Source organism: Terrapene carolina, unplaced genomic scaffold (genome assembly GCF_002925995.2).
Source record: "Terrapene carolina triunguis isolate 2854851 unplaced genomic scaffold, T_m_triunguis-2.0 Scaffold66, whole genome shotgun sequence".
Classification (NCBI taxonomy): domain Eukaryota; kingdom Metazoa; phylum Chordata; order Testudines; family Emydidae; genus Terrapene; species Terrapene triunguis.
In genome coordinates, this window is record NW_020664417.1 from 45,941,707 (window position 1) to 45,960,686 (window position 18,980).

At 39.1% G+C, this 18,980-nt stretch overlaps 1 protein-coding gene across 1 annotated transcript in view; it reads right to left on the reverse strand.

Moving 5' to 3' along the window:
- Positions 1-237: 237 nt before the first annotated feature.
- MTNR1A (melatonin receptor 1A) overlaps positions 238-18,980 on the reverse strand; it is an 85,033-nt gene continuing 66,290 nt past the window's right edge. The window contains exon 2 of the mRNA XM_024203280.3: positions 238-1,223. Within this exon, the coding sequence (XP_024059048.1) occupies positions 355-1,223 (869 nt within the window). The 3' untranslated portion in view covers positions 238-354. The remainder of the gene's footprint in view (positions 1,224-18,980) is intronic.

Consider the following 18,980-nt stretch of genomic DNA (forward strand, 5'->3'; position numbering starts at 1 on the left):
AATTTAGGGAGTCCAGCTGGAGGTTGATGATGCTTTTTCAAATAATTAGTTATTATGCCAGTTCAGTTCCAATCCATCTTCAATTATCTATGTTAAACAGAAAATTAAAAAAAATGTCTGTAACCCTGTAATACTTTAAGCATATGAGAGTCATTATTTGAAAGATATGTTGTACAACAGGAGGCTCTTTATGTCAAGGCTATGTTACTTTGGCTCACAAATACTGTACACAGAACATTGTCCAAATACCTTTCATATAGGACTAGTATTTCACTACAGCACTTCAACTGTGTGGCTAATAAAACAGAGCTAGTGTTTGAATGTTGTAGATCGGCAATGGTGAGGCTCCCATTTTCACACAGAGTCTACCTTCACTTGATTGTTGTTCGTAATCAGTGGTGAGGGTTTGGTTTTCATCCTATCTGCTGCATCGTTAGAACTATCCTGAAAGAAAACCTTTGCTGTACAAATTGTGACAATAATTCTCTTGTATTCTCTTCTGAAATTCTGGTTCAGGAGTCCATATATGATAGCATTAAGGCAGCTGTTGAAATATGCCATGTAGTAACTGGATACAAACAACCACTCTGGAATCCTGGGGATTATTGTGTCTGGGTCAACAGCCACAGCCAGGCCTATGAAGTTCAAAGGAGCCCAGCAGATTGCAAACAGTACAAATACCACAAACATGGTGACAAAGTTCCTAAAGTCATGTGGCTTCAGCCTGGGCTTGTTGTCAGGTTTAACCCTTCGCCTTACCTGAATAACAAGGATCCATATTCTCAAGTAACAGAAAGTAACTATGGCTATGGGAAGCATGAAATGGAAAAACACCACTGCTATTGTATACGGTGAGCTCACGGATTGTGCAAATGTGCACGAGTAGATCCGCGGATCATATTGTAGCGATCCAACAAACAGATTGGGAACAATAGCAACAAATGTCAGGATCCAGATGAGAATGACGTAGCACAGAGCATTCTTGTCACTATACAGCTTGTCATACTTGAGGCTGTGGCAGATGTAGCAATATCGATTAATAGCAATGCCTGTAATGTTGAATATTGATCCAATAACACTTAGGCCCATCAGGAAACCACTAATTTGGCAATGGAGGTAGCCCAGATTCCATCCATTATGAAATACAGATGTCAGGACCAGTGGGTATGGGTAGATCGCCACTACCAAGTCTGCAATGGCCAGGCTTACAACAAATATATTTCCTGCAAAATAAATATGGAAAAAAATATTTATTTCTCTTTTTTCTTTTGTTCTTTCTTCCTTTGTGTCTCTCCATATTTTTAACAGCCAGTCTCAGAGGAAAACTAATTTCTATTAACACCAAACTTTATTTTCATGTATCAGAAATAAGACACTTATTTTTCTTTAAAGAGGAAATGGTTCAATTCTATGGTGTACCTTTAAAACAAAGGTTTTATTGGGTTTCGTTACCATAAAAATTCTATGTTTATTATGTCATTTACTTGGGTTCTCCTACTCGGACAGATCCAGAATTCATGTCTTATTAAAATAGTCTCGCTAGAAAAATGAGCATAAATAATACGATGACTCTCATGGTGCCATTTAAAACTCTCATTCACTTTTCACATTTAACTCCATTGCTTTTCCTTATATTATCCCCAAACTTTTCTACTTCTGAAACTTAAATCTGTTTTCCTGTTTGTATCTCAAGCCTTTCTTGGATGATATTACCTTAATAAATTTTAAAGACTCCAGCTACAATATTGCAATTGTATTAATATTTAGAGAAGTCATCCTTCTGGTATTTCTCAAGTAAAGAGTTTCTAAAAAACTAAAAAAATCCAAATCCAATTTTTCATCCTGACAAAGATAGTTTAAAGATCTTCCACATGGAACACAGAGCAATCAGGAGTAAGAGTACGTGGCATCAATCTAAAGGTAAGCAAAGCAGATGCAGCAGCAAAGAGAAGTCACTGAAAAGATACTGTTGACTTTTTAATAGGCTTTGGATAGGGCCCGCAATCAAGCAGATAAATCAGAATCAATCTATTTTAGGTACTTAAACAGCATCCATTGCTGTAGCATCTGAGCACCTCATAATCCTTCAAGTATTTTACAAATGTATGAGTTTATATTGAACTAGTTTATCCTCATGCGTTTTTAAAACTAGTCAATCTACATGTTTATTTGCTTCTATATTGCAAGTATGAAGATTATTATTCTCATGAGATATTTACGTCATACACTGTAGGTCACGTGAGGTCTTATTGCAAATATAGAGACTATCTTCCCTCTAGAGTGCTCAATCCCTGGTCTACTGAGCACACACAGAACTCTTAGTTCTGCTAATCCCAAAGGAATAGTGTCCACCAGGTTGTAAAACTCCACTCGGTATCACCACTTTACTTCACACACAACACTTAGATATAGTGAAAACAATAAGTTTATTATCAAACAGAAATTCAAGTGATAGAGAGTCAGAATATTGGTAACAAATGGTTACATATAAAACAAAATCATAACATGTTTTCTAGCGACTAACAGGGTATTCCCCCATTTCCTACAAGACAGCTTACCCCAAGTCCTTTCCCCAGCATTTTCAACCAATTTAGTTGAGACCCTTGCTTCTGAGATCAAGCCCGCTGGCAGCTTGTCTTCACAGACTGAAGTAATCACTGGAGGTTCCTCTGTACCTCCTAGATATAGTCTCTCAAACCATCATTTTAGTTTGAGAACAGGATATCATTCTGCACAGCTCATTTTTTCCTGTGTGCTTTTTTCATTGATTTCACATCCCTCTATTAGCATTTGACTCAGTATGTAAATGTGTCGCCACTGTAAAGCTTACAATACTTCACTTTCATGTAGCCAGACAGCTAAACATTTCTTACCTCCTGTCTAGTGGAGCCATTCTAAAACAGGTCACCTTACTTGCTTTAAGAACATAATTTTTGTACATATGTAACTCTTTACATATCACCTTTACATACATCTCTCAATCATTAAGATGACCAGTGTGACACAGGCTTTCATTAGAGACCTTATGTGACACTCTTTCGTGAACTAGAATGTAAATTCCAGACCCAGGGGATCCCTGTAACCCTAATGCACTGCTAATAGTTGGTATCAAGAGGTCCCTAGGTCACAATCAGTAATTTACAAAACCTACAGTAATAGGTGTTCATTGTCCAGAAGAACACCTATTGTCCAAAAGAAAAGCTCTGTAGAAGCTGGAAAGCTTGTCTTTTCACGAACAGAAGTTGGTCCAATAAAACGTATCACCTCACCCACCTTGTCTCTCTGGGACCAACAACTCTACAATCACATTGCAAATTAAAAACAATGACAAGCAAAACATGGAACCGAAATTCAGATAAAAGAAATTGTGGCAGATTATTGATTATAAGGGATGAATTCCTGGCATCATGGAAGTAAATGGGATATTTGCTATTGACTTCAATGAGGCAAGGATATTTTTTAAACAAGCTGAGGACTATGGGCAATACTAATAATTGGTAGAACTAGTAATGCACAAAACAACCCAACGTGCTCTCTTATCTTTCTATAATTTTTTTTAAAAAAGCCAATTTACTAAAAGAATTTATCAAAAGCAAAAGTAAATTTGCTAACACAGATGTGTTTGGGACAACATTTTAGTCAAGTTTTTCAGCATGTAAGCAAGTACCATACTGTTAAACTATAACTGAAAATCAGCTTTAAAATGAAAATACCAATGCGGTAACAGGTCCTTTGCACTGCTGCAATTCTCCATTGTGCTCCACTTCTTTTAATATAATTACATTAATTATAACATTGAAAAAAGCATTTTCTCCCGTTAATCCCATGCTTTAAATGTTCATAGGGAAATACTAAATCTCAAAACACATGCAGAGATGCAGAAAGGTGGAAATTATTTGGCTCAGAAGAGTGCTTTTTTTTTTGTATTTTTAATTGTATTCAGTGCAGACACATGATGCCCATTAACTGTTCCTAATAACAGAAGCTGGGATAAATGGCCTTATTTAAAAGATTAAGATATACTGTTCTTATAAGTTTTGTACCTAGTTTTCTAGATGCCTCTCTTGTTGATTTCTGAAGTTGTTTCCTCTTTTTGACTGAGGATCTAATGCCATCCTAGAGTCTGCTTGTGATGAAGCCTGTGGCAGAGGTCCTATTAATTTCAGCAGCAGCATGAAAGGAGGAAGTTTGAATAGAAAGAGAAGGAAAATATAAAATCCATTCCCTCTGTTGGTCTTTGCTAACAAAATCTGTCCATGACCCATTGGAAGATTGTTTGCAGAATACTGTAAGTGTGTAAATACAACACTATATAAATTACAGGTGGGGCTGAGTCACTTCCTATTATAAGGCTCTGTTTCATTTGCCCATAACTTTGCCAAACTAACTATTTGGGCTGAAATTTTCCATGCTGGTTTCTTCTGCAGGCTGATTTTTTTTTTTTTTCCAAAAACCTTCAGCCACAATGGTTCAGCCACTTCCAAGAACAAGACTAAGGAAAAAGGATTGTTTTGCCCATATTGAAAAACTTTGATATTTTCTTTGAAAAAAAATGTGCTAGGATCCCCTGACTTTGGAGCTGGGGCTTGAAATGTGGTAGCAGGGGGACTTGTGTGTCAAGGGCTTGCCTCTTGCTTTCCTTGTGAAAATCAGTCCAAATTTGCCCAAATTAACAGGCTCTTTCAGTTTTCGCGTGCTCAGTAGAACATGCTTAGATTTTTAGTCGCTAAATCCCCAAACGATTCTGTCCGCACCGGGCATGCTCCAGCCAGGGGCTGAGTAGAATTCTGCCTATAATTGCAGCTCTGGCCTCCTGTTGGCTGGGCTGAGGTCTGGCAACAGAACTGAGAGTAAGGAGCTTGTCAACCTGTGCTGGTTTGAATTCAGAATTCACAAGAGCTAGACTTCATGGGGGCAGGAGCCAGAGGGGAGACTGGGCAAGGAGGCTGGTGGGAGAGGAGAGAACGCTGTGCAGTAAATAACCCCTGTGGCTACACTCCGAACAAATGCTGAGAAAACAAAATATTAAATAGCTGTTCATTAATTGAGCACCTTCCACTCTGTGCACTGAAAAAATAGTATGCCATCATGCAATTAAAGTCTGTATTGTAATGCATAAACACAAGGGGAGTTAATTAAGGTTTCACATACCATCTGAATTCTGGTGTTTCCTAACTTTTGAATGCTAGACTTTTCAAACTTAATAATGTTCTTTTAACTTGTAAAGAAGTGTGGAGAAAGTTGCGCTGGGCTGACTAGAGGCACTAGGCTCTGCTTTTAGATAGTCCAAAGAAATGCTCCATAAAATATTGGCAGTGCTGTGAATGCAGAAGAAACCCATGAGACTGCTCTTAAAAAGTACATGTTCCATATCAGACTAATCTGCCATCTTACAATTTTTACTAAAGAAAAAAATGATCTTCCACACAATTCCACTTTCCCAAAAGGGAAACACCACATAACATGAATGGAATAAATGTGACACAGGGAAGTTGTAGGAAAGACTAATACTATTAATTTTCATGATGCCATTGCCAAAATAGATGGAGAAGCAGCACAGAAGATCCACAGGCTGTTGCACTGGCAGTAATTGATATCTGTGTAATACATAGCATTTGTATGCTTGTAATGATTCCATAGACTCTGTGTTTAGGCTTGATCCTTCAGCACTGACGTTAATCAGAGTTTTGCCTGTGACTTGAATGGGAACAGGATCTAGCACAATATGAGTAGAACCAATAAAGGACAAAATTGCCAATGTTGAACCTCAGACTTAGAATTGAGGGAACTCAGCATCAAGCAGCCACATTAACAGGGAAAAGAGGCCCAAATTCTGCCGACACAACTGAGAGCAGACTTTGGCCTGGAGACCAGAGCTCCCCAAATGTCAAGGGGGAGGTATTACTAGGGGCAGAGTTGACTTTCTCTCTGCTGGAAGGAGTGGTAAGAATAAGAAATTTTGGAGGTTTTAGATCTATGATGCAAAATAACTACATTTTATAAGGTTGGTGAGTCCTATTTAAGATTTTGGGATTATGGAAAAACTTTAATTGAGTAGTAGAGTGGGAGGACAGGAGATCTTATTTTAGTGGTGACAGTGATAAGGGATTGCTATTATTTTTCAACACATTTATTTAGACTAATATTTTCCAGTTTGCTGTTTCTACTCCTTACTTTCTTATGCTAACTTTTTATTCTTCACCCAAAGAATAAAATTATTTTATTACTAAATTTATTTTCAGGTGGATTAATGGTCTAGCCATGTTGTTAATCCTTGGTGAATACAGCAATTTGGTTTCTGACTTTCAGGGAACAATTTTGGCTTTGAGAAATCTGGCTATGAGAAACAAGCAAACCAATAACCAGCACAAGCAAAGCAGCAATAACTTAAATATGAATAGAAACAAAAATATCTAGAATCATCTCAATGAATGGAAGAAAAGAAAAACAGACAAATAATTATTTTACATGTATAGAACAGCAGAGAGTTCACACTTTGTCAACAGCCACAGATTATTCTATGCTAGAAATAGGAAAAATATTTTCCATCTAAATAAATAGATCAAATCAAACATCTGCATTCCCCCCTAAACGTTATTAAACACCTGTAATTGATCTTCTCCCTTTCAATCGTCTTTACACCTCAACCTCTGCTTTTTACCCTAGCATTATTTCAAAAATTCACTCATACATTGGGAAAAAAAATATTTTCCTGAAAAAAGACCAGTTTGCATCATTAACATCATTTAATGACATATTCAGTATTTGTATTGTATTAATAGCTAGAGGCCCCAGCTCTAACAAGATACAAGACTCCATTCCCAATATCTTCTAAACCTGTATGATGTGTATGCATGTTTAACATATTATCTGCAACCTTATTCTAGCTTCTTGCTTAGGGACCTCCCTCACCCAAGCTCATTGCTATTGAGGTGTGCCATCTGTTGTGTATTGGGTATCCAGGAGCCACAAATACAGACTGTACTGCATTCAGGTAAACAATGCCTTCTCTTTCTTTTAGTGGACTGTTCACATTTCATATTCACCTAGTCTGATGGGACACAAGCATGTTTTTACATTTTTCTAACTTTGAGACATTTTTCAGTCTTTCCTTTTTTACCATAAGAGTTTATTTTGAGGCAGGACTTGATCCTATGGCCACTGAAGTCAATGGGAGTCTTTCAATTGACTTTAATAGGAGCTGGATCAGGCCCTTAGTGTTTACTTATTAATTCCCCACTCCCTAATGATAGTGGTATGTAACATTTACAATCTAGGGTCAATTATGAAATCAAATTTAGTTTCTGATTAGAATGTCTATGCAGTTCCTAACTGCTTTTTTTAATCACCTCTCAAATATGCCCAGATGTGAATGTAGAAGCATTAGTTTCTGATCTTGATATAACTAATTATAGGCTAGGCTTAATTATTGGGATGTTTTTTTCTATAAATGTAGGTCAAATTCTCTGGAGGTATAACTTGTTCAAAATGCTTCTTAGGATTTGGTACCCTTATCACCATATCTTCACAGTAAAGCACCTTGAATTCTTCTAGTGACATCTTACAAGATTTCTGATAATTGCTAAAGTTTTTACTGGTTATGTCCAGGGGTCTCTCATTGTATTTTATTTAATCATGAAACTATATTTTCCCTTTAGTCTAGATATTTTCTCATTTAGTTCTATAAAATGCACAGGCTCAAAAGATAAATCCAAAGTTGTGCATTATTAGATAGACAAACAGCTAATTCACATGTGCAGAAAGAAGGGAAAGAGTCAAACAGTGTGCTCCATAGTCATAAAACCATTCTCCTGTAAAACTAGCAACACTTTATTAAACTAGCAATCCTACTCCAGAGCAACACAATGCTAGGAGTGACCACAGTTCCAGATTACAGTACTTCACAGGCAAACCAGAAAGTACTGGTCTAGATTTTATGGAAAACAAGACTAGAAAGCTAAAAACAGTACAAAGTGAATTTACCTTTACTTTGCAGAAAAGGCCATGAGCTACTTTCCTTTGGATGTCATTTCTGTTTTGTAGAATAAAATGGTGCGTACTCTTAGGAAGCATATCATGCTGCCATTTTCCCTGTGACCACACTGTTTTGTGAGATCAGTGTCCCCTTTTGGTTTGCACATAATGGCATTCAAAAAGATTAGACCAATCATGAACAGGCTACCTTCATACGGTGTGACAAGGGATGCCCTAAACATTCCTTCAATTTTAAAATTTGTTCATTGATAACTGCTCTCCAGTGGTTTTCTAAGTGTCCAGTGCTATTTAAATAACCTACTTTTCTTTGCATTCCTGGTCCTGTACACAAGTAATTTTAAAAATGCTCCATTTACATTCAAGATATCAATATGTTTGTTACTTGGTACAACTATGATGGGCCTAGGTCTGTTAAAAATCAGCTACAGTCTCTGATATAGTTATTTACTACACAGTAGGGGGATGATCCTGCATTCCATGTGCACACTGATATCCCCCAAAAATAAATTAGTTGAGATATTGAGTGTTCGAGGAAAGCAGGATCAGGCTCCAGTCCAGTATCTTCCTGGTGGCAATGCACAATGTGAAAACTGCTTCATTTAAGTATCTCATTTGGAATTCCACAAGGGTTAAGTGCCCCAAAAGTATTATATGGAGAGGAATACTGTACCCTGCAAGTTGAGTCAATTACCATTTCTTCCCTTCAGGGTTACTTCTCAGCCATCATTTCAAAGCCAAATAAGTTTGCTTAGATAAGTAAGTTTGCTCAGACAGTCCCAGTTTCACTGAAGCACAGGTCCTAGAGGATTAAGAAATTAATGGTCTATACAACTCTGCATCAAAATGGTACAAAACCATTGAAAAGAAATGCAGAAATAAATATTGTATAAACTCGTTACTCTTGGGAACTTCATTCATTTTACAGATCATAATATCAACTCCCTTAGATGTGAAATGCCTATTTTTAAAATCAAGGCTCTATTTCTAAACCTGGCTTGTATCAAAAATTCCACGTGCATATTAAATTTTAATTGCGTGACGGAGACCTTTGGGGTTTACTCCTGATTAACAAATTAAATCTGGTACTGCAGGTGGTCATGCAAGAGGATGTGAATGGCTTTAAGCCCAGTATGTACATTTCAGCATCAAACACGTGCATGAAAACATCTCACTCTAATTTTCTTTTTAATCTGAAAGAGGCCTTACATTACATTACGGCTTTATTGTTATAATTGTTAGACAATTTCTCATAATGGAAACAATGTTCAGAAGGGCACGAAAAATCCAGTATTGTGATCCTTGACCTTGCAGGCATGTGCCCTCTTGCCATAGGAATATCACCTAGTGAGGGCTAACCAAGCCTAGTGTGTAATTATTACAACCATAGAATTTGACACATCCATAATATGAGGCAGGAAGCTTGTTAGCACTCAGTAGACAGTATTAAATATTTACACTCCCACTCATTTATAACAAGCCTAGTAAGACAAATATTTTGAATACCACAGTACAGCTCAGATTCTGTAAGGAGCTGAGTATCTTCAGCTCCTATTGAAGTCAATGGGAACTCAGGGTGCTCAGGACTGGACCCCAGGAGCGCAGGAACAATATACTATATGTGAGAGATGAGAAAGAATAGATACACAGCTAGTGTTGCATATAAGAAAGATCATAATACTATGTTTAGATTATACTTAATTGTATACTGCAGAACAGAGTTATCATACAGAATCATCCAAAGAAGCAACAGCAACAAATTGATTTGAAATGCCTGCTCATCCTCTATCCAAGGAAATTATATGCAAATTAGAGTGATTGGAGGAGAGCAACAGTAGGGACTCCCACAATACATGAATAAAATATTAGGGATCAGTTCCAGGTTGGCCTTGGCCAAATAGGTTGTGCATATGAAGAAGAGTGACTAATAAAACAAGTTTGCAAATAAAGGATAATGTTTAAAACAATGGTGCCTAAAGTTAGAATCAAAAGTCCATATTTAGGTTCTTAAATAAGTTGCCTAATTTCCAAAAGTGCTGAGCAGCCAGCAGCTCCCTTTGACTTGCACAAACACATGTGAAATGCTTATCATGTCGACAGTATCTCTGAATTAGAGCTAGTGAACAGGAAAGATTTCTGCAAACAATTTTGCAAAAATTTGTTCCTATTTTTCATCAAAATTTACAAAATTCAATTTTTTTGACTAGCTCTACTCTCAATACTAAAACCTGTATAAACAGAGTTCCTATTATATTAATATTCTAGGTTCTTGAGAGCTGCAGAGAACTGAAAACTGTCACCCAATTTTAGATTCCTGGGTAACGTATGCTTAAGGACACCTCCCATTCTGACGTTTGTATTGTGCTTCTAACAAATACCTCACTTGGTGAAAATGATCAAACTGTATTGGAGTTGGGAGAACATGGAAAAAACCCAATGGGGAACCTGGGCAAAAAACAAATGGAAATAAATGCTTGCTTACTTAACCTTTTCCATGCCTGAGTTGACATAGGGTGTATTTTAGTCTAACAATGTACGCTTATTATTATTTTGAATGTATTTATAGGGCAACAATATAACGCAGTTGATGCTTTATAAAAAAATAAGACACTATCTACCCTAAGTAGCTTATGGTCTACTTCACTTGTAGACAAAACAGATCAAACCCAAATAGTAGGTAGTGTACCAATAGGCTTTGTAGAAATGCATTTTCAGGAAGGATTTGAAGGAGAAGAAGGTAGGTTATCTGGGCTTCTGAAAATAAACAAAACCTCTGTGGACATAATCGTTCTGTTTTTTAAATTTATATTTTTATAAATAGTTTAACACAAATATTTTGGCTTGATCGTCCAATAGATGTGGCTTGATGTCTGTGTACAAGATTTTTGCTTAAAAAAGCAGCATCAAATCCATAGGAGAAATATTCTCTAGCATTTTTATCTTGAGGTGGGAAATCTGTTGCATTAAATTAAAACTGAGGTATATAAATCAATAGATTTTTAATGCGTTGGAAGCTATTGAAGAAAGTCACACTAATTAACTAAACAAAATCTTCTGATGCCAACAATTGAGATTTGCTAACAATCCATTACCATTGTTTGCATATCTGCAATAACATTGAAAAAACTGATTGCTATTTCATCACTATCTTACAAATATTTGAAGTACTGTACGCTAAACAAAACTTAGTATCTTCTATGATAATCAAAATCAATATAATTTATTGTATCACAATGATCACCTGAACCATTCATTTTATAAAATGGGTAGAGAATTTCACAGCTGTACAGATTAATAGAAGTTTCAGGTTTGTCAATAAAGTGTAAAAATCCAGCGTTACCGAGGTGTTCCTATGTTTTAGCCCTCTCCCAAGGTCGTATTATCTCCTTTGGTGCATGGTATGGAAGAGATCAAACAAGCTCAAATAATTATAATAATTATAATAAGCCAAATGTGGCCAGTAAAAACAGTGTGGGAAGCAGTATTAACTGCTGTCTCCCTGAGAGGGTGAAAGCACATATACATCTCACTCTTGGATCAAAGGACCTAATCGTTACGCAGCATTATCAGTGGGTGAACCTGTGGAGTGTCTGGCATCAATCCAATATTGTGTTCAGGATTAATGCTGTTGTTGCATTCTGTGGCTTCCACCCCCACCCCCACACTGGGGATTGAGGGGTAGGGTGAACCACAGACAGGCCACCAATGGCAGCACAGCATGTGTATGAGCCATGTTGTCATGGGGGTGGGAACTGGAGTCCAAAGCAAACACAATGGCATGTGGGCAGATTGCCTGAGCTCTGTGATACTGGTTTTGGCTCTCAGGGCATCTGCAAGGATTGGAATTCTCTACGGATCCCTGGGCACAGAGTGGTTTGGAGGTACCACCGTCTGTCCTCTTCAAATGTCCACTAGCCCCTCCTCCTGAGAGAGAAATGCATCAGAAACTGAATGGATTTACCTGAGTAACTTATCCACTTTCACAAAATGGATTTATATTGATAATTTCCACCTTTAATTTCTATCATTCATTTACAAAACAATTCCTACAGACCAGCCTGTGCTCCAGTGCTATTTCTTTGCCTAGATGTTTCAAAACACTAGGGTTGTTATCAGAATTGTAGAAACTGTATGCAACTGCTTAGAATAACAATACTACTTAGTGCCACACACAGCAGCACTGGACCACTGCAGAACATTTTCTTCCTCAGCTGCAAGCACTGTGGAGACTGAAAATGAAGTGTAAGGTGATGAGGCTAGAGTAAAGTCCAAGCAAAGGGAGGGAAAGAAGATGAGAGTGGGGCCACAGACTAAAACAGGAATCAGCAACCTTTGGCACGGGGCCCAACAGGGAAATCCGCTGACGGGCTGGGACGGCTTGTTTTCCTGCAGCGTCCGCAGGTTCGACCGATCACAGCTCCCACTGGCCACGGTTCACTGTTCCAGGCTAATGGGGGCTGCGGGAAGCAGTGGCCAGCACATTCCTTGGCCCGCGCCACTTCCCGCAGCCCCCGTTACCTTGGAACAGCGAACCGCGGCCAGTGAGAGCTACCGCGGCCAGTGAGAGCTGCGATGGTCGAACCTGCAGACGCTGCAGGTAAACAAACCGTCCTGGCCCATCAGCGGATTTCCCTGACGGGCCCCGTGCCAAAGGTTGCCGATCCCTGGACTAAAAGAAAGCAAAAGGAAAAAGCAGGGCATGACACACAGAGAGAGAGAGACCCCCCACATTATTATTATTATATTTGTATTGTCAGAGAGCCCAGTCAGGATCATGCCCAAAAAAGCTGTACAAAAAGTAGGAAGAGATTGCCTCTTTCCCTGAGACCTTACAATCTAATTTGCAGCATGACAAAAGTTAACAGACAATAGGGGGGTAGGAAGGGTGATGGTAAATATAATAAAAATCATATAGTTACCGAGGTTGCTATGTGCAGTTACATCCATGTAACTGACAGCAGAATTTGACCCAGTGTATAAAACTCAGCCCAGTAACATGGAGGACCAGACCATACACTGATTTAGCTCTCCATGCAGCTACATTGAAGTGAGTGGTGTCACACAGGGTTTATGGATTGAATTTGTCCCTGGTATTATCCCAGGGGAGGAAAAGATTAAAAAACAAAGAACAAAACAACATCCCTCCCACAGCCCCACACACAAATCAGAAGTAATATAAGCATAGCTAGCCATCAAAGCAATCCCAACATTAAACTACAGGATCCAGGGTAGAGAGCCAGCAATGTTAATTAAACACGAGTTCTTAAAATAGCCACCCCACTGCTTTCTCCTCAATGCAGATATGTAGGACATCCACCAGGGAAATACAAAATAACGTTACAGTAAAAATCAACTGAGCAGGGGTGGTGGTGTGTTTACTCTTGCTCCCCCCCCCCCAACCCAGTCCCCTTTCATTTCTTTATCCCTAGCTTTCCTTCTTGGACTTATTCTGTCGCCTCACTCCCCTCTATCTTTCCCCACAGCTCCTTCTCTCCTATCTGCCTTCCCTGTGAGTTCCCTCACCTCTCCATTCAAATCTTTTTTCTCCTTTTGCCTCCTAGTTCCTCTTACTGCCCTGAGTCCCTGAAAGAGGTGGGGAGGAGCAGAAAGCGTCCTTATTTCTCCCCCCCAGAAAAAAAAGTTTATGATGCCTTAAGATAGGAGCGCTCAGCTCTGCTGTTACTGAGGGGAGTTGATGAGTTGGTGTAGTGGCCTGCAGCTGCCTCTTTGTCTACCTGCAAGGCAGTTGGCATCCCTAGATAACTAAATAGAGTTGATTTAATAAATTAATTAGTAGGATTTGTTTGTGTGGGTAACTTTACAGAGGGCTCTTTGGCAATGGAACACTGCTGATGTGCAAAGGGGGAAAACTAATTGTGTGCATGGGGGGGAAGAGGGAGGTGATGTTAGTCCCTCTCCAGAACAGCTCCTTGCTCATCAGTTCATTAAGTGGAGAGGGGAGACAGGAGGCTGCATGGCTGGGCCAATGGAAGGAGGAGCTAGGATCAGATGATCTACTACTATATGGATCTTCTTCCTTGTGAGGAGCTTGCATAAGGGCCTGAGGAATCTACTTCAGACATTGGGCTGCAGTAACCTTTCCAAAACAACTCTGCAGTCATTCCATGCACGCACAGGGGTGGGGAATACCACCCAACATGCCCCTGCCCAATACTCACCCTAGCAACTAGATTCTTGCTTTATCCCTTACTATTTTAACAATTGTCAGAACAAAATGTTTAACCTGAACTACATACACAGAGTGCCGGTCAAAACTTAAATGTGTCAAGGCTACAATTTATGTTTCAGACACCTGATTTAGGAATAGCATGTAAGCTAATAAATGACAGTCTATAAAACCTGTGTAAGAAAGCAGTACTCCTGCTACAGCAAGCAAATCAAGTAATTGCAATGACAAATAATATGGTAATGTCAAAAGCTTAGCAGCAGTTGTATAACTTTACTACTTAGATCTCACTTACAAGAACCCTAGATTCAAAGGTATGATACAGCAGAACTGTTTTATAAAGGTATTTTGGGAAGAATGCAGTTTTTCATGGCATTGGTTCAGCAAGGTACTTTAGCATGTCCCTAATTTTCAGCATGTGAGTAGTGTCACTGACTCCAAAGGCAACATTCATTAGCTTGAAATTAGGCAAGTGCTTAAGAAGCTTGCTGAATAAGGGCATAGAAAAGTAACATATCTGCAATCAACATTTTGCAGTGGGGAAGGTAGAATATGACTTTCAATCCAATATGTATTGTAATTTATTTAATAAAGTTTGGGAAAATCTCTATTCAGGAGGGTTTTTTTTTTTAAATTAAAAGTTTTTTTAAAAGGTTATTTGGTCTTGGGCGCACTATCAATACCTTCATGCCACATCACATCATGATGTACAATTTTACAAATGCACATGTATTAATCCATCGGTCACCATTGTAGTGTATTCACTAGGTCTTTTCATAAATTAAAAGAATGCCAATTGGCTGGGATATTGTAGTTATAACAGTGTGGATAGTTCCATCAGAGCTTCTCTGATAACCGATATATGAATTTGGAGTGTCTTGTCTTTATACAATATGACTAGCGACTGCTCACAATAGCTGCCTGTAACAAACCCCGTTGCCTACTCTGTCCCCATATCTACTCTAGCGACACCATCAGAGGACCCAACCACATCAACCACACCATCAGGGGCTCATTCACCTGCACATCTACTAATGTGATATATGCCATCATGTGCCAGCAATGCCCCTCTGCCATGTACATTGGACAAACCGGACAGTCTCTATGTAAAAGGATAAATGGACACAAATCAGACATCAGGAATGGTAACATACAAAAGCCAGTAGGAGAACACTTCAATCTCCCTGGACATTCAGTAACAGATTTAAAAGTAGCCATTCTTCAACAAAAAAAACTTCAAAAACAGACTTCAAAGAAAAACTGCAGAGCTACAATTCATTTGCAAACTTAACACCATCAATTTGGGCTTGAATAGGGACCAGGAGTGTCTGGCTCACTACAAAAGCAATTTCCCCTTTCTTGGTATTGACACCTCCTCATCAATTATTGGGAGTGGACCACATCCACCCTGACTGAATTGGCCTTGTCAACACTGGTTCTCCACTCATAAGGTAACTCCCTTCATGTGTCAGTATATCTATGCCTGTATCTGTAATTTTCACTCCCTGCATCTGAAGAAGTGGGTTTTTTACCCATGATAGCTTATGCCCAAATAAATCTGTTAGTCTTTAAGGTGCCACTGGACTCCTCATGGTTTTTGAGCTCATGATAGGAAATTAGAATTGCACTATTATTTGGGGAAATGTGAAATATGCATTAATGCTTGTGATTATATCTTTTCCCAATATAACACTGGTCTACAATTTTTGAGAAGTTGTCTGCTTCAGAGATAAAATGTGCTATTTATTATGTATTTTGATGTGCTGAATTCAAATATGACAATTAAAACAACTGATTGGCTACTGTTTCTAAGATATTTAAGTTTTTACATTTTAATGTCTATGTATATTGTGTAGATAGTAGAGTTTTAATCATAAATTGTAAACCTAGGTCTTTTCATGTGTTTATGGTTGCTTTACATGATAATATTTCACCTGTCCTGTTTATGTAACACTTTAAAAACCAGCAAAAGGGTTATATAAATAAAATTTATTATGAAACAAAAGGCAAAAAATTATTATGTACATAATTTAGTCCGATTCAGTGTCTACTCGGCGCTTCTTGGCTTGTCTCTTGTATTCATTAAATGGAGCATCTCTTGTCACTGTCCAGCAATAGTCTGCAAGCATTGATGGGCTCCATTTGCCCTGATAGCGTTTCTCCATTGTTACAATGTCCTGGTGAAATCGCTCGCTGTGCTCGTCGCTCACTGCTCCGCAGTTCGGTGGAAAAAAATCTAGATGAGAGTGCAAAAAATGTATCTTTAGTGACACTTTGCAACCCAGGCTTTTGTATGCCTTGAGGAGGTTTTCCACCAACAACCTGTAGTTGTCTGCCTTGTTGTTTCCGAGAAAATTTATTGCCACTAACTGGAAGGCTTTCCATGCCGTCTTTTCCTTGCCACGCAGTGCATGGTCAAATGCATCATCTCGAAGAAGTTCACGAATCTGAGGACCAACAAAGACACCTTCCTTTATCTTAGCTTCACTTAACCTTGGAAATTTTCCACGGAGGTACTTGAAAGCTGCTCGTGTTTTGTCAATGGCCTTGACAAAGTTCTTCATCAGACCCAGCTTGATGTGTAAGGGTGGTAACAAAATCTTCCTTGATTCAACAAGTGGTGGATGCTGAACACTTTTCCTCCCAGGCTCCAATGACTGTCGGAGTGGCCAATCTTTCTTGATGTAGTGGGAATCTCTTGCACGACTATCCCATTCGCAGAGAAAACAGCAGGACTTTGTGTATCCAGTCTGCAGACCAAGCAAGAGAGCAACAACCTTCAAATCGCCACAAAGCTCCCACTTATGTTGGTCATAGTTTATGCACCTCAAAAGTTGTTTCATGTTGTCATAGGTTTCCTTCATACGGACTGCATGACTAACTGGAATTGATGGCAAAACATTGCCATTATGCAGTAAAACAGCTTTAAGACTTGTCTTCGATGAATCAATGAACAGTCTCCACTCATCTGGATCGTGAACGATGTTGAGGGCTGCCATCACACCATCGATGTTGTTGTTGCAGGCTACAAGATCACCTTCCATGAAGAAGAATGGGACAAGATCCTTTTGACGGTCACGGAACATGGAAACCCTAACATCACCTGCCAGGAGATTCCACTGCTGTAGTCTGGAGCCCAACAGCTCTGCCTTACTCTTGGGTAGTTCCAAATCCCTGACAAGGTCATTCAGTTCACCTTGTGTTATGAGGTGTGGTTCAGAGGAGGAGGATGGGAGAAAATGTGGGTCCTATGACATTGATGGTTCAGGACCAGAAGTTTCATCCTCTTCCTCATCTGACTCAAGTGAGAATGATTCTGGTGCATCAGGAACCGGCAGTCCTTCTCCGTGGGGTACTGGGCGTATAGCCGATGGAAAGTTTGGATAATGCACAGTCCACTTTTTCTTCTTTGACACACCTTTCCCAACTGGAGGCACCATGCAGAAGTAACAATTGCTGGTATGATCTGTTGGCTCTCTCCAAATCATTGGCACTGCAAAAGGCATAGATTTCCTTTTCCTGTTCAACCACTGGCGAAGATTTGTTGCACAAGTGTTGCAGCATATGTGTGGGGCCCACCTCTTGTCCTGGTCTCCAATTTTGCAGCCAAAATAAAGGTGATAGGCTTTCTTAACCATAGTGGTTATACTGCGCTTTTGTGATGCAAAAGTCACTTCACCACAAACCTAGCAGAAGTTATCTGCACTGTTCACACAAGTACGAGGCAGTCAAAGATATATTTAGTCATTTCTGGTTTAAATTGAGATCCCTTCCCTTTATAACTCACTTATCCTCCGCCATTCCCAAGTCAAGGGTCGTATATACTGACCCAATAGCATATCTTGAAAACTAGAGCCAATCAACAACTTCCTTAGACTTTGGTGGGAAGACAATCAGGCCCTGAGCCCTGGTATACTCTACAAATTGATGTCGGTATAACCACACAGTTATATCAACCTAACTCCTGGTGTTGACAGCGTTATGGCGATGGGAGTGCTTTACTGCACTGCTACCACCTCTCAGGGAGGTGAAGTATTTACGCTGATGGGAGAAGCTCATATAGAGTTCTGTTTTTTCCTACCCGAGGGGATTTTTTCTCTTTTTCTCTACTTAAAAGAAATTTACCGAGCAATGAATATACTCAAAGTACATTCAAAATGTGACAGAAGCTAATTGACCTTCTGTACCTAGCCCTAATGGGGTGACTCCTTGGCTAGTTCCATAATGCACCCCATTGTACTTAGGTCATTTGAAGTCAGGCTTTGTCTACACTACCCAGCTTTTAGCGACATGGCTGTGCCACTACAGCCATGCTGCTAAAAGGCACGCAGTGTAGCTGCTGTTTATCAGGAGAGAGCTCTTCTGATAACAAAAACCTTCCATTCCCAACAAGCGGCAGAAGCTTTGTCGGCAGGAGGACTCTCCTGCTGACAAAGTGCTGTTCACACTGGCACTTTTCCTTGTCCTTTGGGGAGGTGGTTTTTTAAACGACGAAGTTCCAGTGTAGACAAAGCCTTAGTCTCATAAAGAAACCTCCTTTTTAATACCTTCTGTCACACAATCTTAACATTTTTCAATGTAATTTGATTAATTAAATAATACATGGCTTTGTTGCACTTATGTATTTAATAACATTAGAATGTGCTTAGAAAGTGCACCTTTCCTCCTATCAGCACTGAACAAAGTACTTTACAATATACAAAGTTATACATCATCAGTGCAATGAGTGCATTGGCAAATATGGCAGCTTATGCCTAGAATAGGCTGGGAAATTAGGACCAAATTCTATTCTCTGTTATGG